The following is a 22,961-nucleotide window of genomic DNA, read 5'->3' on the forward strand; positions in this document are numbered from 1 at the left end:
ACTACACCCCGTGCCAGCAGCACAGGGGTCCCCAGGGGACAGTGGTATCTGTGGGGCTGTCCCGATACTACCCCACCCACCTAAAACTGAAACTTCTCGCGGCCCAGAACGAGCCTAAACCCCTCCGGGACAGCCCTAGGGGTTCCCGCGGGGCTCCAGGGGTCCCCTCTGTCCCAGCTGGGCCCCTCTGGGAAGCCTTTTGCATCCCACCCGGGGGCTGGGTGAGCCGCGGGACTTGCGGCAGGACTCGGGACCGGGACCGGGACTCGGGGCCGGCCTCGAGGGGGGTTCGGTACCGGGTTGCGCAGCCCCGAACCCCGCGCCCGCACGTGCTGTCCCGCCGCCGGTCGCTAGAGGGAGCCCCGGGCCGGGCCGAGGGATGCGCGGGGACCGGGGGGCGATCGGACGGGACCGGGGGATGACCCGGGGAGGACTGGGGGATGCCCGGGGAACCGGGAGATGTTGCGGTGGGGGCCGGGGGATGCTCCGGCAGGTACCGGGGGGGCTGCGCGGCTCCCACCTGCCGCTCCGCCCCTGTCCTTTCCCCCGGGATCCGGCCACACGTATTAGCGCCGGCCCCGGGACGCTCCCACGCCGGTGAACAGCGCGGATGCTCGGCGGGTCACGGCTGGCTCCGGGGGTGGCGGGGAGCGGCAGAAGGGCAAGGACACGTGCAGGGACCAGTGTCCTGCTCCTGCCTGACTTTGGTGCCAGAGGCTCCCGCGGTGTCAGGCACTCGTAGCCCGTTTTCAGGTGGAACTAGCCCCCGGGGGAACCACGAAACCGAACTTCTGTTCACCAGAAACTGGGTAATGAGGGCATTTGAGTTATTTGTAGCTCTCTGTGGGATGGGATGGCCTCTCCTCCCGCTCCCCAGGCGAGATCCCTCCCTCAGGGACCGCAGATCGTTTTGCTCAGCTCAAATTGCCCTGATTTGTGCTTGGAGAATCCAGGCTGTGAGTTACCCCAGCGTGTGCCTGCAGCAGTGGGTGGTGCAACCTCTCCCCAACCTTGATGGATCTGGCTGTCCACTTGGGTGTCCCAAAACAGAGTTTCTGCAACATTGATCCAAACTTGCCCCTTTTTGAGGGGGTGCAGCTGACCCCATAAAATACAGAGCCAGGACAGCACCGCTCTGTGGGACTCTCTGGGTTTTGAGGGTGGGCCTGTATCCAGCCTCTGCTTGTTCTTCCCTCTGTGTCCCTGCTTTAATTCCAGCCCCATCTGGCTTCTCCTTCCCAGGGGCTCAGTCACCTTGGGCCTGGCAGCAGGGAGCAGCCGAGCTGCAGCGATCGGTGCTGCGACCTTGGCCAGTGTCCTTCAGGGCTGGCATCCTTCAGAGCCTGCATCCTTCTGAGCCAGCATCCTTCAAGGCCAGCATCCTTCAGAGCCTGCCTCCCCAGGCTGGAAGAAGTCTGTGGCTTGTAGCACCTTGGCTTATCTCAAGCTGCCCGAAGCACTTACGTTACGGCCGTCATAACTCACTGCCCGTAAGCAGAGATGGGCACCATTAGCCCTGCAGCAAACAGCTGCTGCAGCAAGTTCTGCTGGCAGAAGCACTGTGAAGGGGTTCTCCCCTGGTCTGCAGGCTGCCAGGATGGGCACAGCCCCGGGAGCCCCCCTGGTCTTCTGCCCCCCAGCACCTCCCTGTGCCCCCGGCGGCCAGATGTGCTCACAGAGTCAGGGCAATGCAGCGATTTATTTTTCACAGCTCATTTCATTTGTCATCAGTGCGTCAGAAAGCACCGATTCCCCTCTCAAGGCACCAGCTCGAAAACCTCAGGCTCCTCCGCCTGGCAGTGCCTCTGGTCGGCTCTTTCCAGAGGCTGGTATTTAGTGGGACTCAGAGCTCAGCCTGTTTGACTTATCGGGAAGGAGCCTGAGATGTGACTTGATTACAGCGTGCAAGTACCTTCCTGGGCAGAAAACCGCTGGGTATTAAAGGACTCTTTAACTTGGCAGAGAGAGGAATAATGAGAACTGAGGCTGGAAGATAAAGTCAGACAAATTGAAACTCGAAATCCAGGGCAGGTCTGCATCAAGGAGGGCACAGAGCAGCCAGAGCAGGATCCCAGGCATGTTTATCAAAGCAATGCCCGAGGCTGAGAGCCCTGCCCTGCAGGAGGCTCCATCCTGCTCCATGGCTCTGGCCTAGGCAGCAGCAGGATGAGCCTGGTGGCATTATGGGTGAGGGGGACGGGGACTGAATTTTGCTTCCCAGGCACATCTGAAAATCTGGCTATCACACAATATCTGTCCCTGAGCCTGGGAGCACATCAGCCCCTGAGGTGACCTTTCCCAGGACAGCTGGAGCCTCCCTCTCTGTACCAGGAGAAATTCCAGTCTGGTGAAAAGTGCTTGTGGTGGAGGAATTCGATCCTGAAAACCAGAAGCCCTCTCCCTACACTGTTCCTGCATCCCCTGTCCTCCGCCGCCAGGAGCACATCGGAGCCCGTGTGGGGACATCCCTGTCCTGCTCCGACGGCCGCAAGTCGAACGATTCCCGCCGGGAGTTAATCCTGACTGTTCGCATGTCAGGATGCTGGTGGATTAAACAAGGGGATTAGCATCAAACAATTTCCCTCGTGCCCCGAGAGGGAGGCAGGAAATACAATCACTGCAGGTTTATTCTGCTTAGGTTAAAACAGCTCCCTGGCATGTGGCGGGTGATGCCAGATGAACTGATGGCACAGCGAGGCACGTGCCCAGGGCACTGCAGGGGCACAGGGATGAGGATGCCGAGACGGGGGGCTGCTTGATCCAGGGGGCTTGGGGAGGTTTCCCTGCTGCATGACACTCAGATACCCACTGCAGCCTGTGCCTGGGGGGATCCCACCTGCCCACTGCCCAACTGTGAGGTGCCAGGGCACAGGGGCCATATGGGCTTGGGGTTGAGGTCTGCAGCCATTCATTGGGTGCCCACAGAAGGGCACAAAAGCTGGGACTGGGGAGAATCCCAGCCCCCCTGAGCCACTGAGCCACCCCAGCACTGTCCTCCTGGCTCCTCCTGCCAGTCTGGGCTCAGCTGCAGATGGTAGAGGATGGAACAGCCTCAAGGGTGTAAAAGCAAATCTGTTTTCCCAACAGCTTCCAGGTTCCCAAGCCAGGGGCCAGTGATGCATCTCTGATCCGATGGTGGTGGTGCTGCAGGCTGCCAGCGTTCATCCCAAGCTTCCTGCCCATCTGCAACCCCAAGGTCCCCTGTCAGCACCGGGGCACAACACTGCACTCTCAGCCACCTAAAGAAAATAAAACAAACCCCCTAATCCAGGGGTTTTGATGGAATGAGCTTGTGCAGCTCTGGCTGGGGCAGGGCAGCCCTATGCCTGGCATAGAGACTCAATGTTTCTTAGGACCAAAGCGCCACGAGAGCTCTGGACTCACATCCCTGTGTCCTCACTGGCTCAGGTCTCTTGGTCCCTGGAGGTTTCTTGGCCACTTTCCTCCGAGGAGTATTCCCAGGGCAGCCAAGTCCCTGGTCAGCCAAGGACAGGACCACCACGTGTGCCCACCTCGTTTTTCTAGGAAAGGGCTAAAAATAACGTCCTGAGGACTGTGCGGAAAGGACTGGGCAGATCCTCAGCTACTGGGAGGTGAGTGATTTATAGCCTGTAGCCTGTGCATGGTCCAAGTGGCTGTGCAAGGGCAGGGTCAATCCCGGGGCCAGGGCACCTCTCTGTGGGGCAGAAGAGAGGGGGCTGCAGGTCCTCCCTTCCTCAGCACTGCTGGGGGCAGCCACTCTCCTTCTTGCCATTTTTGGGTGACTCTGTTCGGGCTGGGCATTGGCAGGATGCAGCAGGGAGGGGATTCAGCACGGTGGGGATGAGACCCAGGGGTAGCTGGCAGGTGCTGGCACAGTCTGGGGCCTGTGGGGACCCGCGGCACAAGCTGCAATATCCGAAAATTCCCAAACAAAATTTCATGCACTAGATCTCAGGGCTGCAATTCTGCTGAGACCTGGCTTTATAATTGGATCTGTCAGAAACCCGTCACACTTAATGTGCAGCTGCCAGAGCGCGTGCAGCTCCTCGGCGGCTGCGCTGGCTCTGCCGGGCACCAGGAAATCTGGTCCTGGGATTTTCCAGCTTGAGGAAAGATACAGCCACCTAAATCCCCAACCCTGGGAGGAGGGCAGTGTGGGCCAGCCGCAGTTTTGCCTTGAGATGCCTCAGTTTCCCTCTGTGTCAGGGAAGGCAGTCGGACGGGGATGGTGCTGGTAAAGCGTGGGAGCCCAGAAGCCTGAGGCCACCGAGGAGGAGTGTGCGTGTGTGTTCTTCACCTGAGTAATCAAACCCTTTATCCAGTGTTTGATTAAAGGCCACAAAACATATTATCTTTGATTCTTCCACTTTATTTTTGTTCCCTTCATTTGTCCCTTCGAGAAGAGGGTTGCTCTGGTACTTATTAGTCACAAAGCCCTAACCTCGCACTGCGTTCTTGCTATCTGAGAAATGAATTATTAATGGTGCATTAAACAGAGACTGGAAAGGGGCCCTGGGACACTGATAATCAGGAGCTAATTGAGGAAGAAATGAGATACTGCTCCTGTTGCAGAATGAGGACTGTGCAGCACTGCGATACCAAAGGTGACCCTGCTGCAACTTCTGGGCCAACTGCGCCCAGCTCTGCCTGCCCGGCCCTCGCTGATGGGTCATGTGTGCACCTGGCCAGGATGCTCTCCCTGGCAGGGATGCTCTGCCCTGGCCAGGATGCCCTGCCCTGGCTGGGATGTTGTCCCACCTTGGCAGTGGCTGCTCAGGATGCTGGATCCTCTCTGGACTTCGGCTGAACTCCCACACAGGTGACTGGGGCTGAACAATTTCAATCAATTTTATTTACTCTCTTGTTGTTTTTCCACACAGCTTTGAGCTGGGGCCTGTCAGATTTCTCCTCTTCGACCCTGGCTGCATTAAAGACCTTGCTGCCCTGGCTTCAGCACTGCCTGTCTCAGGGGTCCCGTGGCACAGGGCCACAGAGTCTTGGAGGCTGGAAAAAGATGCAGGAGTGTGGGACGCCCCCTGTCACTGGCCACCCTGGCCACAGGCAGTGAGTGCTGCTGCTCTGCACGTGGCCAATGTCAGGTTGACAATGGGTCCCATCACCTCCCCTCTCTAAACAGCAGTGATGTGTCAGGTCTGGGACCTGACTGTCCCACTCCCCTCCTGGCTCTGGTAGGCTCAGTGCCGCTCCCCTGGGCACCCAGCTGGGGCTGCCCACTCTGACTCCGCTCCCACGTCACGCCGAAGCAGCCGCAGTTCACCCAGACCCCTTGCATAAATATTTATGCACTGATGCAACGCTTTTCTAAATATAAAGCTTTATCTGGAATTTCATTTAAACATTAAGTGTAGATAATTTATTTATAATTAATGTAGACATCAAGCCCCGTCTCTGGAATGCCTGTGAGCTTTCATTTATAATTGGGAGGTAAGTCAGCAGCTAGAGGCTGGGCCTCTTATCAGTTTCATTTTAATTTTCCTCCTACAGCAAACGAAGTCAGTGCAATTCATCTCTCATTAGGAGGAAGCACAAAACTCCCCTAAAATAACAGTTTTATGGGGAACACGTAATAAACCCATCTTTGTTCCTCTTGCCTTTGATAACGTTACCAGGGCTCACAGATCCCTTCGAAGTGTTGCTCTTACTTAAAAATAAGTCTATTAAAAATTAAAACCTCTTTTCTATATAATAAAATTTACTCCCTGCAATTATGCAGAGGGAGCAGTTATTTGCCTCCCATAGATTTTAATTAAAAGTTACAATAGGAAGGAAATAACGACGGCCATAAAATAACAGCAGCCTCTCCCCTAACGATGAGTTATTGGTGCCTCTGTCACTGAGGTGCCTCTCAAAGAGATACCCAATACCAGTGAGCAGTGCCAGGGCTGGCAGGTTCCAGGAGCTGGTGCTGGGGGTCCCTCTTTACCCACTGGGGGGTTTACTGTGCCGGTAGGTGCCCAAATGGGTGCTCAGCCCAGCTCTGACCTGTTCGTGCTCTCATTCCTGTGCCCCGATTAAAGAAGGGGGCCCATCATGCCACTGGCACCCACGGCTGCAGGGTGCTGGTGTCGGGGGTGTGGCTGTGCAGATCCTGGGGTGCAAACCACAGTTCTGGTCTGTCAGGGCTGCTCCCTATTTAATCCCCCAAGGCACGTGGGTCCCTGCCGCCGCAGAGGCTGGATTCCTCCAGTGTTCCTGAGCTCTTCCCAGGGAAGCACGTTCCGGAGGAATGGGGCTGCGGAGGCTGCGTGTGCCTGGCCCGGATATTTCACAGAGCTCAGAGAGGGACGATCAAAGGTGGCTCCACGTTCACACTAAAAATAGCAGGTGCCTGGGACGGCGCAGGGGCTGCCGGCGGGAGCGCAGTGCCTCCGTCACCTGCAGACACCTGCTCGTGTGGAAAGGACTGCATCGGTGGGAAAGCTCATTCCATGTCTACAACAGCTCTTACAGAGTGCAAACCTCTGCCCCTGAGGACACCGTGGGCTCCTCTGAATCCAAACGTGGGTGTTTGCAGGGCTGTTGCCCCTCACCTGTGCTGGGCCAATATTCACAGTGGCTGGAGCAGGGTCACCTGCTAATTGAGCTGACGAGGCACAGGTGAGAGCCAAGGCTCTGCTATTACAGGGGCTGGTGCAGCTGCATTTGCCCTGTGTCAGCTTTTTGCTCTCCTGGAGTCTGGAGGAGCTGCTGTGCTACATCCCAGCATCCCACAGCCTGCATCAGCAGCATGTCGTGAGATTCAAGGTGAACAACCTGTAGCTGACCAGGGCCCTTGCACCCAGGCTATGGACTGGGGACCAGTCCTGCCTATGCTGGGTGTGGGCAGGGGGAGTGAAGCCTCACTCTGCTCCCCAGGGGCTGGTGCTGTTTTTCCTTTAACCAGTTATGGCTTCTGCTGCTGGTCTCCCCATTGCCTGCCCTGGCTCCTGGCTGTGAAGGCGCTAAACCCCCCCTGATCTGGCTCTGAAACGTTTATGAAATCTTTATGGGCTTTTGAAAAGATTTTAATTTCCTGGGAAAAAAAAATAAATTATGACTCAATGAGCAATTACAACTCAACAGCTGCTGAACGGCCACGGCAGCTGCTGGAGCAGCTTGGCACAGCTCGGCACCGTGGCCGAGGAGCCAGTGAGCCTTCCTGGAAAGTGATGCCAGGCCTAAGCCACCCCACATTGGCCTTCCCTGGCTGTGGGGCCCTGGTCCTGCAGCTGGAGACCACCTTCTCTTTGTTTAGAAATTTGTCTTCGGCTTCAGAGATACCTGCAGCAAACCGAAAAGTTCGAGGGTGACACATCTCTGTGGTCTTGGCCCAAACAATATATTGGGGAGAAGTGATGTGAAGGGCTGCCTTTGGGAGGGAGAAGCCAGAGTTCCCTTGAAGGAGAAGCAGTACATCCCTGCTCCCTCATGGTGGAATGTTAGGAGATGTGGGCCAGGCAAGAGGCCTCATCCCTGCACTTCCTGATCCCTGTGCCTGGAAAGGGAGTACACTCTCTTCCCTGCCCTGCAGTGGAGACAGGATGAGGCTGAAAGGGTTAAAGTAAATGAAAAAGTGTGAAGGAGTTGCAGCCCTGCCTCTGCTCCTTGGAGAAGAAGGCTACACCGTCATCATCAGGCTCCTGACAGCCAAGGTACTGCAAGGTTTGAAATCCATTAGAGTGCCTGTAATTATTTATAGAGAGGAAAAAAAAATCCTACATTGTAAAATTCAGATGGCACAGCAAACAAATGCACCAAGCTTTAGAGAAAGGGTTCTGAAAACTCAAAGTGATTTATGATGAACCAGGCTGAGGCTCAGTGGTGCCACACTGCTGCTCCTGGGAACCCGACCCTGGCTCCAGCAGCAGCAGGAAAAGGTGCTCCTGGTGTGGACGGGTGAGATCTGCTGCTTCTGGGCCATCTTCTCGTGTTCCAGGACCTACAGACCCAGAAGCATCTCAAACTGGGACTCCCTGCTCCTGGCTTCCACCTCCCTGGCAGCTGGAGTCCCTGGAGCCTCCTGAAGCTGTGGTCCTCCACGGGCCTTGGGGGTGCTGGGATCAGCACATGCTGTGCTCCCACTTCTGCAGCCTCCACCCTCTGCCAGCGACAGTGCAGGTCTGATCACATCTCTTCCTCTTGGCACCAATTCCACGTTTTAGTGGAGGCAAAGCAATGCAAGCAGGCAAGTGCTCTGGGAGATGGGAGCCCCTGGGCACCTGCTCTGGAAGAGAGGGCTCTTGGCCAGAGCAGTTCCCTCCCAGCTGGACTCCAAAGCTCAATTAGCAGTTTTGGGAAGTGCTTCGAGATCCTCTGCGAAGTGTCCTGGCGGAGGGCAAAATGTGATTATATAACGTGTCTAGACAGCGTATTCCTTGGGGCGGGCAGCGGGACGCTTTTATATCTCTTCTCCCGTGTCAGCATTGTGTGGCCCCGCTGAAAGGTTCTGGGAGATGCTAAAATATTAATACTGATGACAGCGACAGGCCAGCGCAGGCTTTTGCACTTGAAATTGTTGATCTTAGCACAAGGAAGGCGCATGGCAGCAGAGGAGCCTTTGCCTGGCGGCGCCTTGTGCTCCAGCTGCGACGACTGAGGAGCAGAGAACGGCTCCCTGCAGCCTTCCTCCCTCCGTCCCGCCCCCGGCTCCCGTTCACCCTCCTGGAGCAGCTGGGCTGCCTGGGCATGGCCAAGGCGTTATCCCACCCTGCTGGCCGCTGGGTCTGGGTCAGACCAGGGACTCTGCCATCGACGAAGCCCTGCAGCCCCCGCGGTGCCACCTCCCCAGTCCCCGCAGGGAGCTCCTGGAGAGCCGGGCTGTCTGCAGCTGCTCGGGGTGAGGGACTGGAGACCCTCGTCCTGGCAGGTCTGAGACCTGACCCGTCATTCTCCACAGTGCTGGTGACACTGGGAATCTCAGTACCCTGAAATCCAGGTGCCATTCCCACAGCCCCGCTTGTGTCACCCTCCTCTGCATGCCCAGCCACACACCTTACCGACCCCCCAAATCCCCTGGAAAGAGCCTGGGGAGCCCCTGTGTCCCCACCGTCCCAGCCCGGGGCACCCGGGACCGCGGGGTGCGCGGCGAGAGGACCGCCCCGGGCGCCGCTGCGGGATGCAGCTGCGGGATGCAGCACCGGGATGCGCCGCCGCGGTTCCCCCCTCCCACCCCGTGCGGGCGCGCGGCGCCGAGGGGGGGTTGGACCGCGGCGGCGCGCGCGCTGCCTTCATCCCCCCCTTTCCTCCTCCTCCTCTTCCTCCTTCTCCTCCTCCTCCTCCTCCTCCGGGAGCGCGCTCGCCCGGCCGGCAGCGAGAAGCCGGCGGGAGGATGCTGCAGACGGCGGCGGAGCCGGGCGGCTGGGCAGGTAGGGCGGGCGGGGGCGGCCGGGCTGCCGGTACCAGCGGGCCCGGGGCCGGGCTGCGGGCACGGAGTTGCAGCCGTAGCAAAGTTGCGGGAGCCGGGGGGACGCGCTGGAGGGACCCCGGTAGCCGGGAGCGGGGCCGGATGTTCGCCGGGGGCACGCGCCGCTCCCCGCGCTCCATCCCGGCGGCGCCCGGCAGCGGGAGCGGCTGCAACGGGCCGGGGGCGGCGGAACCCCGGCGCCGCTGACCTCCCCGGAGGGGCCAGGGCAGGAGGGAAACTTCTTCAGCGGAACTTTACCGAGGCCCTGGCTCAGTCCCTCTCCAGCGCGGGGTTGCGGTTCCCACGCCGAGAGGGACCCGCGTGGGTGTCAGTGACCCCGGCTCGTCCCCGGGGCACCTGTGGGGTACCCGGCGTGGGACCCCCACGGCTGTGTGCTGCGCTGGGGTCTGCGGCAGCACCTGGGCACGGGTGATGTTGGCCCAGATGCTGGGGTGTGTGTCAAGGCCAGGGCAGTGGTGGCAGGGTGGTCCCTGGGCCCCCCTGGGCCCTGCTGTGCTGGTCGGGGTGCACAGCACACCCTGTGTGTCCCTTGGCTTTGTCCACCATGTGTCCAGAGCTGTGGGTGCCCATGCTGGGCTCGGGACACGGAGAGGTCTGTGTTGGGAATGGAGCAGAAGCTCTGGCTGCCTCCACGAGGACACTGCTCTTATGGAAAGGACCTTTACTGAGCTGTACAAAAGCGCTTTCTGTTGGCAATGTGGGCAGTGGGTGCTGTGTCTTGAGGTGGGGGCAGCGGGGCTTCCCTGGTCCAGGCACGTGGAGGCAGCAGCAGGGTCCTCACCCAGTGGATTGCCCGCTCTCCCCTGCCATTATCAATAGACTTTGCTGTTAACTCGGAGCAGCAGTGAGTTATGGTGGAGGCTTTTGAGGAGTTTGCATGGGGGGTGGCAGGGCTGGGGCTCTGCTCTGCCCCGGAGCAAACCCCACGGATCCCAGCACAGGGACGTGCCTGTGCCTGCCCTCGGCAGTGCCGCGGCAGGGCGGTGAGCGCCGATCCTGCTGGATGGGCGTGTGGGAAAACAACGTCTTGGCACAAGTGGCTGCAATTTGTTTTCAGAGCAAAGCTTGAAAGTGTTGCTTAAATAGAGGAGATGATTCTGTGTGAAGGTGGGGGTCTAGGGCCCGGCGCTGCACTCCTGGAGGCTCTAAGTGGCTTCCAGGTTGATCCACCAATGTGGAGGGATGGCACCTTGCTGCTGGAGCTGCCCCTGCGAGGGCTGGACGTGTCTGTGGGTCACACACAGGCGGGGAGCAGTTTTGGGTGAAAATACAAGGAAGGAGCTGGCCCTGCACTGTTCAGCACTGCTCATGCATCAGCTTCACCCCCTGCTTGTCTGGGGGGTCTGAGTGGGGAGCAGAGAGGTTTGTGTGAGCTGCTGTGTCTGCATGTGGGGCACAGCGCCTGAAAATAGCATCAATGGGCAGTGCCGCCGTGTGTGACAGCCCACGGATAAATGAGGCTCTGTCCCGGCTGCCAGCCTGACTGGGAGTTTCTGCAGCCAAAATGCCAGCCAAATCCACCACCACCGATTTTTTTTTCTTTAAGTGCCTGCAGGTGTTTTCCGATGGAGCATCCAGCCCAGCAGCCTCGCTGAGTGATGTTTGTCACTCAGCTGGAAGGGCTCCATGGGGTGGAGGAACTGCACCAGTCCCTCACTAGCTGCTGGTGTGATTCTGCCGACCAGAAACTCTCCTGCCATATGCAGAGTTCAGAGCGGGGTGACGATACCCTGTGCTGTGAGTTTCGTGCTTGTTCTATAATCTGCCACGTGCATTGGAAAAAAAGGCTGGTGTGACCCTGGATGTTGCTCCATCTGTGAAAGCACAGAGCCAGGCTCTGCGTTAGCAGGGCCATGACGTCACGCCAGGCTGTGACTTCCCACTGTGTGTCTTGTTCATGAGCATCCCTGAGCTCACATTGTGCTCAGCTGGGGCTCGGGAGTGGCTGCTCTCTCTGCCCCAGTGCTGTTTGGCTCTGATGGAGCAGTAGCATCTATATGGATAAAGCAGGAGCTTGGTTTAATGGTCCTGAAAATAAGAAATAGTTGTTGGGGCTGGTGGCTCGCTGGCCTCGGGGCCTCATCCCTGTTGCTGGACCATGCAGGGCCACACATCCTGGCTGTGGTAGGAGAGGGTTGGGGACCTGGCTGCTTGGGCGAGGAGGTGCCATCCTGCTGGAGCATGTGCTACCAGTGGGCCCAGAACAGCCATCCCATCCCATCCCATCCCTCCCCTCAGTGTTTTTTATGGAGGGCTGGTGCTCTCTCTGCCTGGCATTCCTGGCTGTCCTGGGACCAAGATCCTGTCAATGTGTCAATGGGGACATGGAGAGGGATGGGGCAGAGCTGCCCCAGTCTATCCCACCTGCACCTTCCTGCCATTCATCCCCGTGGGCTGGCAGGGATGAGTGGAGCCTGGCAGGGCAGCACCAGCAGCTTGCCTGGCTGTGGCCATCCGCAGCCATTCCAACCCAAAAATACTCCTTGAGCATTGCCCCAGCATCCTCAGACATTGGCTGGTGGATGGTGAAGGAACCCTGGTCTTGGGGCTGTTATTTGCTGTATTTCTGGAGATCTTCATCTTGTTTGGCTTTTATCTGGTGTTTCTGGGGAGATCGATGTATTTCTACAAGTGCATAACACAAGTCTGCTATTGACTGAACAAGGACCTTCGCATGGATGCTCCCAATCCAGCACTGGACATGTCAGTCACGTTGCTTTACACTGGTAAATTTCCAGGACTGGAAGAAAACCTGTCCTGGAAGCACAGGGCAGTTCCCAAAGTGTTCTGGACTTACACATTGTAGGAACAGAGATTTGCTCTCTGAGCCCTGTAGCCCATGCAGCTGCTTCTGTTCCTCAGCTCGATCAGGGCTGGAGTTTGAATTTTCCAAAGCCAGATCCCTCGGTTCTGCAGCCCTTTAATCATTTCTAGGGAAAATAAAAATGCAAAAATGTGCACCCGGAGCAGAATAATGAAGCCCATGAGGGTCTATTTGTCAATTTAGCAACAATATTGTGATGTACAAAGGCTATTTCTTAGTCTGATGTTCTGAGATTGCCTCCAAAATAGTGCCATAATTTCTGTGTCAGGAAGCCCCTGTCAGGAATTATGTCTGTGCTCTCAAGGAAACCCAGGCTGCGGCTGCACTGTAACAACTGCTCCGTTTCTGTAAGAACCACAACAGTTTATTTGCCAGTCGTCAAAGGCAACCTGCGGATTTAAGGAGCCATGAGCTGCTCTGTGGGCACGGGATGCCCCAGGTCCTGTGGGAGCTCACCTGGTGCTCCCCTGAACGCAGGGGTTGGTCTTCCGAAGGCATTACGGTGTTTGTCCGTGGGCACTCTGCCACTGTGCCATGGTGGCAGGGCCAGGTGGGCACTGTCACCCCCAGGCCATGGCAGGGGGGCTGGCACAGGCACCCCGGGGCTGTGGGCACTAGGGGGGGTGTGGGGCAGAGCAGGTGCCCCCCCCAAGCACCCCTGACTTCACAGGGTCTGAAGGCATGGATGGTCCCCTGCTGTCAGAGAGCCCTTTATGGTTATTTTTTTATAAAACCTACCACTTTCCCCCGTGCAATGTAAATAGCCTTTTCCCCAGAATGACTTCCCAGCAGAGTGCCGAGGCTTGGGGCTGCAGGGCCCTGGGGGTGTGAGCCCAGGCTGAGTCCCAGCTCTGGCGAGGGCTCTGAGCCCTTGATGCCAATCAGATCTGTGCCACTTTGAAATGGGAACGTTCCTGAGTCGTGATTTTCCCTGGCCTAATTATGGAAATTTTTTAATTAGCTGATAAGAAAGATCACTGGAAAATTGTAAAGGAAACATTTTGAGGTGAAGCCCTAATCTGTGTCTGCCTGGCGTCAGCAGCTGCTTAGTCAGGCAGCAGTGGCCGAGTTCAGGGTGCTGTGGGGGCTGGGCAATCCTGCTGCTTCCCAGAGGTGCTGGTTTCCTTTGGCCAGGTTTGATCCTGGTAGATTTGTGCCAGCTCTACCCACTCCTCTGCCTCATGCCTACCAGGCAGGGGACGAGCTGGGGCCTTTCTGGGGTGATCCAGGCTTATGCCACTGGCTGTGCCCGGTGCTTTGTCTCCAGTTTGGGTATTTCTGCCTCTGACATTTGGCCACTGGCTCTTGCTCTGCATCAGGGGGATGAAGAAGCTGGTGAATGCAGGATGGGTTTTGCCTGTGTAAGATCAGAGATGGCTTCTCATCTTCCTGTCACCTCCCAGTTCTGCTGACTTGGAACTGGGAGAATTCTGCAGCCGCTGCCCTGGAAGCAGCAGGTCACATCTTTGTAAAACCATGTGGCAAAGGGCCAGGAGCTTTTTAGGAGTATTTTTCCCTTTATCTGTTGGAGCAGGAGAGATGTGGGACCCATGACCTGGCCCTTACAGGTGCCACAGCAATGCTGCCCTGGATGCTCCCTGGACCCCACTGAGACCAGGACCAGTGTGGCAGAGATGCCAGTGGCCGCCAGTAGTGGTGACTGGAAACCAGCAGAGTGGAACCCCATCCTGGTTTTTGTGGATGCGGGTAATGCCTGGCACGTTTTTGGGGGTTGGTTTTTTTTCCCCTGAACTTTCCCTGTTGCTGCGTCTGATTTGCTCCCCTCTCCCTCCCCAGCCACGTGCCCGTGGGACGTGGTGTCGCCGCTGTTTGTCTTGGTCGGGAGCGTCGCTGCTTTGCATTCGTTTGAAGGGCTGAAGGCACAGAGCCCGTCTGTGTGTGAGGCTGGAGACTCTTCAGAGGAGCTTGAAATGCTTGTAGGAAAAAAAAACCATAAAAAGCCCAAACAAGGGAAGCTTGTTACCCAGCTGGCGGGAGACTGGGAGTAGCACAGGGAGGCTGCTGGCTGGGTTGGGGGGTGAGAGCTGAGACCTGGCTGTGGGTCCCCCCCAGAGCAGGTCCCCCCACCTCAGAGCCCTCCCGCCCAGCGCTGGGTGCGCTTCGTCGCACGCAAGGCCAGAGCCTATAAATATCCCAACTCCAAATTTTCAAGAAGTATTAGGAACTCTCCAGGCTTATTTTTGAGGGCTGTTACGAAAGGGCTTTAGCGGATTAAAGCTCTCCCAGATTAATCTGTGCTCAGGAAGGCGGAGGGTGTGGGAAGGGCGGCAGTGGCACCCTGGGTTTGTGGTGCAGGGGGTTCACTGGGGCTGCTGGGCTCCCCACTCCCCATCCCACCAGGGTGTGGGGCAGCAGAAGTGGTCATCTTTGGGGCCACAACTGGGGGGGCAGGGAGGGACACTTCCACAGTGCCGTGTTCCCAGTACCTCAGCTGGCATCCGTAGGGCTTCAGGTTTGCACAGTTCAATGTCAAATTTCTGTCCTCTCTGGTTTCCAGGGGAGGTAATTAGCCAACAGGTGTAATAGCAATTTAGTAAGTGTGTCAAATTAGCGAGCCAGTAGTGGCGTGGAGCATGCTGTGCCTTTGGAGGAGCCTTCCAAGGACTGGGGATATGTCAAAGAGGAGCACAGCCTTGTCCAGGCTGGGATCTGTCTGTCCATCCTGGGGCTGTGCAGGAGCTCACTCCTGGCCAGGAGCTGCTGCAGAGCTCGGGGAGGGACCTGGACTGGTGTTCACATCTGTGCTCTGTTACCATTGGAAGGCACAAGGCGTGGCTGGAAGCTCAGGGCAGGATGAGTGCCGACTGATGCCGACTTAGGCAGAGGATGATTCGGAGGGATTTACAGACACCCGGCAGCCTCTGCACCTTTGGGTGTTGGCCTGCTGCCGGCACTGCTGCAGTGCCATTGCTGCTCCCACAGGCACTGGGAAGTGCCAGGGTGGGCTCTGGCAGCAGAAAATTAGCTCCAGCACTTGCTGGGGCTTGGCTTCTGCTTGGCACTGGGAAAGCTTTTCAGTTTGTCCTTGGGAACATTTCTCCTCCTAAGGACTCGGGCAAACCCTCTCTGGCAAGGGCACGGTCATGTGTGACAGTGAGATGCTGGTGGGTGGCAGGATCCTCCCTGAGTGCCCCTCGGGCAGCTTCCCACTGCCCACTCCCTGACTGGCCAGGGAGCTTTTCCTTCTCCTGCCAGTGGTGGAGACTGTGACCTGTCTGTGGCCCCAGCCAAGGGACCTCTGGCTGTGGAGTGACAGATAATACAGGCAGGGTAGGATGCAGGACCCTTGGAGGGTCAGGACTGGTGTGATGTCGTGGTCCCGAGCAGGGTCCCTGCTTGGTGTGTCACCCCATGGGGACAGTGACGGGAAGAGGTGCTGGTTGGTGGTGGAGTGCCAGCTGCATCATGGATAAACAGCCTCCCCTTTGAATCCTAATTAGCACCCGGCTCATGAAGCCTATTTGGCTGTTGATGGAACGAAGCATGGCTGGTCTCGGGGGGCTCACACAGATGGGGGTGACGGGGCTGCAGGAAAGTGGTCACTGGTCCTGGGGGGCCGGAGAGGGTCATGTGTGGGGCAAGACAGTGGCTGTGCTGACATGGAGACTCTGCCCCAGCACGGGGACTCTCATGAGGGCAGGGCAGGCAGGGTCACAAAGACGCCTCTGTGGAGGATTTGGCCTCTCCCTGCCTGCCCTGGCCCCAGCAGCACTTTGATGGGTGTAAATCAGTAACGGAGAGCAGGAAACCCTGCAGAACCCAGACTCAGTGGTGGTGGGGGTCTCACTGGCTACACCCGGAGCCCTCCACCCATTGCCAATGCAAGTGCCAAAAATCCTGCCTTTCTTCACCTGCTGACAAGGCATTGGAAAAGAGTAGATTCTTTAAAACATAAAACAAATAAAATTAGGTCTTCTGGTAAGGGATTAAATTGGGGCCCTCAGCTGTATTTATAGAAGGTTCAAAAGTAAATCTGTTCCCAGACTGAATAAATATTTTGCTCAGGCAGGCACGATCTTCAGTTCATCTGTCTTGGAAAGACTTGAGTGAGAGGGGAATTGATTTTCTCCAGCCTGAACAAGGCAAGCGCCTCTCAGACCCAGATAGAGAGTGAAGTCCCATTATCAGCCGAAATGGGGAAGCAGCTGGGAAATCATTAAAGAGAAAGCAAAGACAAAGCTGCTTTAGGGAGGTGGTGGTTCCCTGTCCCCTCGTGGTGGCCATGTCACTCTGGCCCCTTGGGGCCATGTCACTCTGGCCCCATGGGAGGGTTTGGTGACACTGAGTAACCGTCTGACAGCACTGGCACTTGCTTCCCATGGTAGACAGGAGTGGCTGGCACTGGTTTCACTGGTCCCACTGGTTGTGCTGGTTGCACAGATGCAGGGACAAGGGATATGACCTGGGGGACCTTGGGGTGGCTCAGCTGGGATGGAGGGGGATCTGTGAAGGTGCAGTGGCAGTGCCAAGGATGTGGCAGTCTCTGCTCCTGCACGGATCACCTGGAGGTGCAGATGTGCCACTGGCCAGGTTGGCACTGCCAGACACAGAGCCACTCAGGGCTGGACCTGCTCTCTCATGCTGGGTTTCTGCACTCAGACGGTTGCTGTGCTGTGGCTGCCCTGTCTGTAAGGATGAGAAGAAGCTGATGACATGTCCCTGTCACTGTCCCCAGCCCGTGGGATGCAGCCGTTCGTGTGGTCTTTGGGCTGCTGCAGGTGGCCTGGGCAGAGGTTCCCCCAGCAGCATTCACCACAGCGTTGGCTGTTTCGCAGCACAGTTCCAGCTCAAAGAGCTTGTTAATTCAAGCCGGCACCTGGTGTTTGCAGACATCAGTTACGGCCAAGACAAGAGCTCAGTGCTTTGCTCTTGACAAAGGCGGCTGCCGGGTCAGTGCCAGCGCAGCTCGAACTGCGCAGCCAGGGCTGCCCGGCTCCCCTTGCCTTTCCCCAGGTCAGAAAGGAAACAATACAGGGAGAATGAAGAACAAGCCAAAGCCCTTGGCAGCATTTTCCAGCTTCTTCTCCCTGTTTTCCATGGCAGAACCACATCAAAAAGCTGCTTGTGTGCAGAAGGTCCCCAGCCCCAGGTGGGTGCCCAGTGCTGGGACGCCGTGGGGGGAGCGGTGGCGGTGCCAGGCGAGTGTTTGCTGTGCAAGCTCTGTCCGCCCCGTGCTAAAAAAAGCCACAAAATGAGCAAAATTATGCGCTGAGTCACTAATCGTTCACCCGCTGCTTTAGTCACCAGTGTTCCCACACCGGGGGACGTTTGCTGAGGGGGCACAAACCGAACTGTCATTGTGTTAAATGGATGTGGCCGAAAGCAGCAAAGAGCTGCTGCTGCACGCGCGGCTTCTGACACCAGGCAGGCCACTGGGCTCCACGGCCACCGGAGCTGCTCAATTACTGACAACTCCGTGATGAATCCATTGATTAATTGTGGCCGTGTGCTGCGGCGCCGCGGAGGTGGTGGCAGTGGAGCAGCTGCTGCCCATGTCTCATGACAGTCACTGTCCTGGTCCCTGTCCTCCCATGGGCATCGCAGCTCCTGCAGAGGGACATCAGCCACTGTTCCACAGGTGCTGGTGTGGGGGAGCACCCTCTGCTCGTAGGGTGGTGGGGCTGAATTGCAGTGTCAGCATCCTGTCTGCCAGTGCCCCCCAGCTCCGCCCACCTGACAGGAGGCTGTTTTAACCGAGTAACCCGCCATGCCGGAGCCAAGCGCGTGTGAAAGGGCCTGTCTCAGTGTAGGGAAGAGCCATAAAGGGCCTATTTATGGAGCTGGCTCCTCGCAATGTTTTCAGACACAACCCTCGCATGTTTTCATAACAGCAACGCCTCCACCTCTCGCCAACTGCCAGCAGAGCTGAGGCTCTCGCTGCTGTCCCCCGCACACCCCGGGGAGCCGGGAGACCCGGGTGATGGGCTGGCGCCTGCAGGGCTCACCGTTGGGATCCCGGCCCCAGCACACGCCCCAGGGCAGCCCGCAGGGCTGTTCCTTGGCTGCCTCCCCCGTCCCGGCTGGGAGCTGGCACTGTGCCCACGCAGGGACACGCTCAGACCCTTGGCATGGATGGGCTGCCTTGTCTGGCAGGAGATGGACCTGCCAGCAGCCCCTCCACCTGGTCCACTTTGCCACCGTGTTTCCCATCACCTGGAATTTGCTGGTGGGCAGCGCTAAGCACAGGGCAGTGTCTGGTGCCCAGGTGGAGGAGCAGCAGCTACCAGGCTTCAGCCTGGGAATACCCTGTGGAGGGACCAGCCTCTGCTCTGGTCATGGCTCTGTGCTGCTCATCGGCCCTGTGCAGGGTCAATGTGAACTGCCCCCTCTGTGCCAGGCACCCTTTGGTGACAGCGTGGTAGCCCCTGCAGTGACAGCAGCAGAGATGGCAGTGTCACACACGTGTGGGAGGCAGGTGAGCACAGAGCAGGGAGATCTCTCCTGCTCAGCGCCGATGCGCGGGAGGAAGCAGGCGTGGGGCTGTCTCCTTGGCAGGGAGACAAGTAACTTTTCATGAGTCCATTTAGGAATTCCTTTCAAACAGGAATGCTGACCCACCCGAGCTCATTAAATAACATTAATGGTGCTGCCCAAATAAATAGTCCAGCTGCCACCTGCGCCACCAGCCAGCACTCACTGCCCTCTGCCCTTCTGGGAGCAGAGGTTTTCCAGTTTAATTGGCTACACGTGCTTCTCTCCTGACACTGATGACCTCCAGTACGGCAGAGGATTCTCAATGCTGCGGTGACTGGGTTCCTGCAGCTTCATTCCAGCACTGCAGGAGCAGAGCAGTGAGTCCAGGGGCTGGCAGGACCTAGGAGCTGGGAGAGGAGCAGAGACACCAAACTGTGGTGAGAGGAGGGGACGAATCCTGGCCATGCTTGTCACTGAACTGATTAAACCCAAGCTCTGAAACTCTTCTTCTGTCCTCCAGCCGGTAAGCAATGTGCATTACTCTGTATCCAGGAGACGCTGAGGGATGTGGGCAATTCATTATTGTCTGTCCTGTTTAGTTTCCTTGCCTGTCAGTGCTGGTGTCCTGGTGTTCACAGACAACTCAGAGTTTCAAGGTGTGAGCTGATGCTGCAGCCAGTGCTCCTGCAGCGTAGTTCTGACAGGACCCTCACACTCCCATCACTTTGGGGACCCCAAGGGGCTTGGGGATTCACCACCACCAACAAGCTCAAGGCTTTAGGGGCTTGATTTGAGAGCTGCCACTGTCAGCAGGGACCCCAGGTGCTGGGAGTGCAGCATCGTGCAGGAGAGCTCTGACCCCCGACCGGGGAGGATGCAGAAGTGAGAGTTGGTTTTGGATGCCAGTTTCTGGCTCCTCTCCTCCCTGTGGCTCTGGTGCCATCGTGCTGTCCCTCCTCAGACCCGTCTTTTCCACTGGCACTGTCAGCTCAACCCCCTGAGGGGGGACACACGGCTGGTGGGACCCCCAGGCTGTGTCTCCCGAGCCCCAGGGCAGCAGCATCAGGTCCCACTGGGTGCTCGTCTCAGATCCTGGTGACTAATTGCTCTGCAAAGAGCATTTCTCACAAGTTTCTTTCATAAGAAATGGTAACAAGGCTTTGATTTTGCTCTCCTTTTCCTTTCTTCCTGTCTTTTTTTTCTCCCTTCCTACCCCAAATGCAGAAGCCTCTTTGATCGTGGGGGTTCAGGCTCTGTAACAAGCATCTCTGTTTGTGTCGGGGGGTTGTCAGCGTGGTAACATGACAGCATGTCTCCTTGTCGCCTCACACACAATGAATTATTCCTTCCACTCTTTCTTTGTAATATCTCTGGGACAAATTACTGCTTCCAGATGGGCTTGTCACCCAGCAAAGCACCCTTAACCTCTGGGATGATCCCTGTCCAGCATGGAGCTCTGGCCACTGCGCCTCACCCAAGGCTGCAGCAAAGTGTTGGAGCAGGGAATTGTCAGCCTGGCTTGAAAGCAAATTGCTTTGCCAATTTATTTTCTTCCTTGTGTATGAACATATTTTTCTTAAAGGGATGCTGTCACATTAAATATGGAGCTGCCAACTGCAGGCATTAAAAAATCATGGGTCGTCCCATTTTCCTTCCTCCCACTCTAAATTCTGAGAAAACAATAAATTCGGGGTTCTTTTTACTTGTCATCTGCCTTACAGCTCAAAACGCTTTTTCAAACTCTTCCCAGCAGCCAGGAGGTTTGGGAGCTTTAGTACCATGACAAGAACCGCGGATCTGGGGCAGACTGGGGGGGCAGTGGGGCGGCCCCTCGGCCACGTCATTGGGGTGTCCAGCTGTCCCTGGTCCCATATTCCCAGAGCTCTGGGCTGAGAGCAGCCCTGGAGCAGTCCTGGGACAGTGCTTGGGAGCCTTCCCTCCCACCACAGCTGATGGGACTGAGCCATGTGCTGGTAAGGAAATCTTCCCCAAATCTGTCCTTGAAGGGTGATCACTGTCATCAAGCTGCCTGAACTCTGTGTCACACTGTCATATCTGCTGTGATGGATGCAGAAAATACCTTCCAGTCTTTAACTTTCCAAGCTCTTTTTTAGGGCAGGTAATGAAAGCAGTTTTGTTATACTTTGATAAAGTGTGTTTCCATGCATTGAGCACGTCGTGGAGCTGGGGAAGGAAATCGGGCATTTGTCAGACTGAACAACTTCGTGACAGTTTCTGGAACGTGTTTCTGAGGGATGTGGGATGGGATCGTGTCTGATCTGGTGTCAGGTATCAGAAATCCCTCATATCCGAGAGATCTGATTGAAAACAAGTTCCATCTGGGGCTGGGTCGTGCTTACCCTTCTCTCTGCTGCAGTGAATCTCCCTCACACAGCTGCAAGTGGGGATAAGTCTCTTGCTACTCTTAAATTTTAAAGGAAAATCTCTTTCAAAGCTGTGCTGTGCTGGCAGCCTCTTGGCTCAGCAGAGCTCAGCTGCTCCCTGGCCCCACTGCATGGGCTCCAGAGCCTCCCCCAGCAGATCGGGTGTTTGATAACGTTTATTTTAATAAAGCTCTGGTCCTGTTTTGATGGACAGATCCAAAGCACTACATGGATTTAAACAGATCCCGTTGCAAATATCTCTATCCGATACCCCTGCCATGACCGGACTGCAAATGTCACTTGCTTAGCACTATCAAATATTTAATTTACGTTGTAATACAGGAGCCTGTGAGAGCTCCAGCTTAAATTGGAGGTCTCCTGTGAGCCAGCAGCTCTCCACAAGCTCACTTAAAGGCCAGTTTCTGCCCCGAAAAGGTCCTGATTCAGATGCAGAAGTGAGGGGAGCTGGGAGGGAAGACTCTGCCCACCTCTGCTGTGGGTCTTGCTGGGATCCCACTCGTCACTGTAAGTGCTCGTGGTGGGTGTCCCCACCTTTGCCCTCCAGGGAACACGTGGGTGGGGGAATGTGACCCCTGCTGCCGCCACCGCAGTGCTCATGGCGATGCTTGTGGCCTCACACCTTCAGTGGCACCACTGCTAGCCCAGCTGTCGGTGTCTGTGGTGGGGGTGGCAGCTCCCCAGGAGCTGGCCTGGATCTCATTCTGGATCCTGCACTTGTGGAAAATCATCTTCTCTGGGAACTTCCCCATGGCAGCTTCAGCAAGCCGTGAGGGAGGCACGAGGTGCTGCCGGGGCTCGGAGCCTCCCCGTGCATCACCCAGTTCTCTGTATTTTATTTCCTGATAGAATATAGTGTCTCTGTGAGACGTGGCTCTGTGCTGGCCACAAGAATCCTGAAGGATGCTGTGATCTTGCCAGCCCTGTGCCAGGTTCTCCTCCGCTGGCAGCACGCGGAGTGGCTGGGGGAGCAGCATCCGATCAGGGTGATGAATCATGGAGCCTCCGTCCTTCCTCTCCCACTGCTCCTGCACTGTGCTCACACCTACAGCCGAACCCCGGGATGGAATGCCACATTCCCTACCTCTGTTTGCTTTGCTGTTTTCTCTGCTGGTGTGAGAGCTGGTGGCATTGTCCAGGTTTTGCTTCCCAGAGAGGATGGGCGCTTTCCCTGCCCCGCTGCAGAGGAGCAACCTTGTTCCCTCCACGGCATCTCCTTCAGCTGGGTTTCAGCTGTCCTCACTGCCCGGGAACAGGGCTGGGATCTGCTGATTCAGGGGACACTCAGCCCTGCGGCGTTAATGATCTTGATGTGCAAAGGAGAGGACAGACGCAGTGGCACCGTGCTCCGTGCGATGCTCCCTGCCCTCCCGGGATGCTGCACAATGTCCCGCTGCCCTTCAGCGCGTGGGAGCAGCGCTGGGGGGAACCCTGGGGAGCATCTGAAGGTAAGAGCCAACTGGGACATTTGGGGTGTGGGTCGTCTGAGTCCCCTGTGTGCCCTGGTCCCTGTGCCAGGAGCCAGCCTGCAGCCTGGAGCCTTGGGGGAGAGATGGCTCCCACTGATCCTTGCTCTGACATCGGATGGTTTATGGACTTATCCTAAAATGTGCCTTGCTCCAGCTCTGGGCCCAACCTTTGAGGCACCCTGGGAAGCTGCCCCATTCCCCTGTCTACCCCATCACCGAGAGCTGCTGTCAGGTGCATCCTCCTGCTCTTGGCTCAAGCTGGCTCCTCCAGTGCCACCTCCTGCCAGCTGGCGCCCACTGCCCCGCGTGACGCTCCAGGCTCTTTGGGAACTTGCTGAGCCTCAGGCACCAGCTCGGACGTGCCCGGCTCTCGTCCGGAGGCTGCTGATGAGGGCTGATTTAGTGGCGATCGAACTGCATTTGAA

At 57.2% G+C, this 22,961-nt stretch overlaps 1 protein-coding gene across 4 annotated transcripts in view; it reads left to right on the top strand.

Annotated features, from left to right (window-relative positions):
* Positions 1-9,216: 9,216 nt before the first annotated feature.
* Positions 9,217-22,961, top strand: part of ZNF385C (zinc finger protein 385C) — a 56,079-nt gene continuing 42,334 nt past the window's right edge. For 2 of the 4 annotated variants that reach the window (XM_064636316.1, XM_064636317.1), the window contains exon 1: positions 9,221-9,347. In XM_064636316.1, coding sequence (XP_064492386.1) covers positions 9,311-9,347 — 37 coding nt within the window. In that variant the 5' untranslated portion in view covers positions 9,221-9,310. Of the gene's footprint in view, positions 9,348-22,961 lie in introns of all 4 variants that reach the window. The other 2 variants (XM_064636321.1, XM_064636319.1) reach the window with 2 other exon arrangements.

This window comes from Pseudopipra pipra, chromosome 26 (assembly GCF_036250125.1).
Source record: "Pseudopipra pipra isolate bDixPip1 chromosome 26, bDixPip1.hap1, whole genome shotgun sequence".
In the NCBI taxonomy this organism is placed as follows: Eukaryota; Metazoa; Chordata; class Aves; order Passeriformes; family Pipridae; genus Pseudopipra; species Pseudopipra pipra.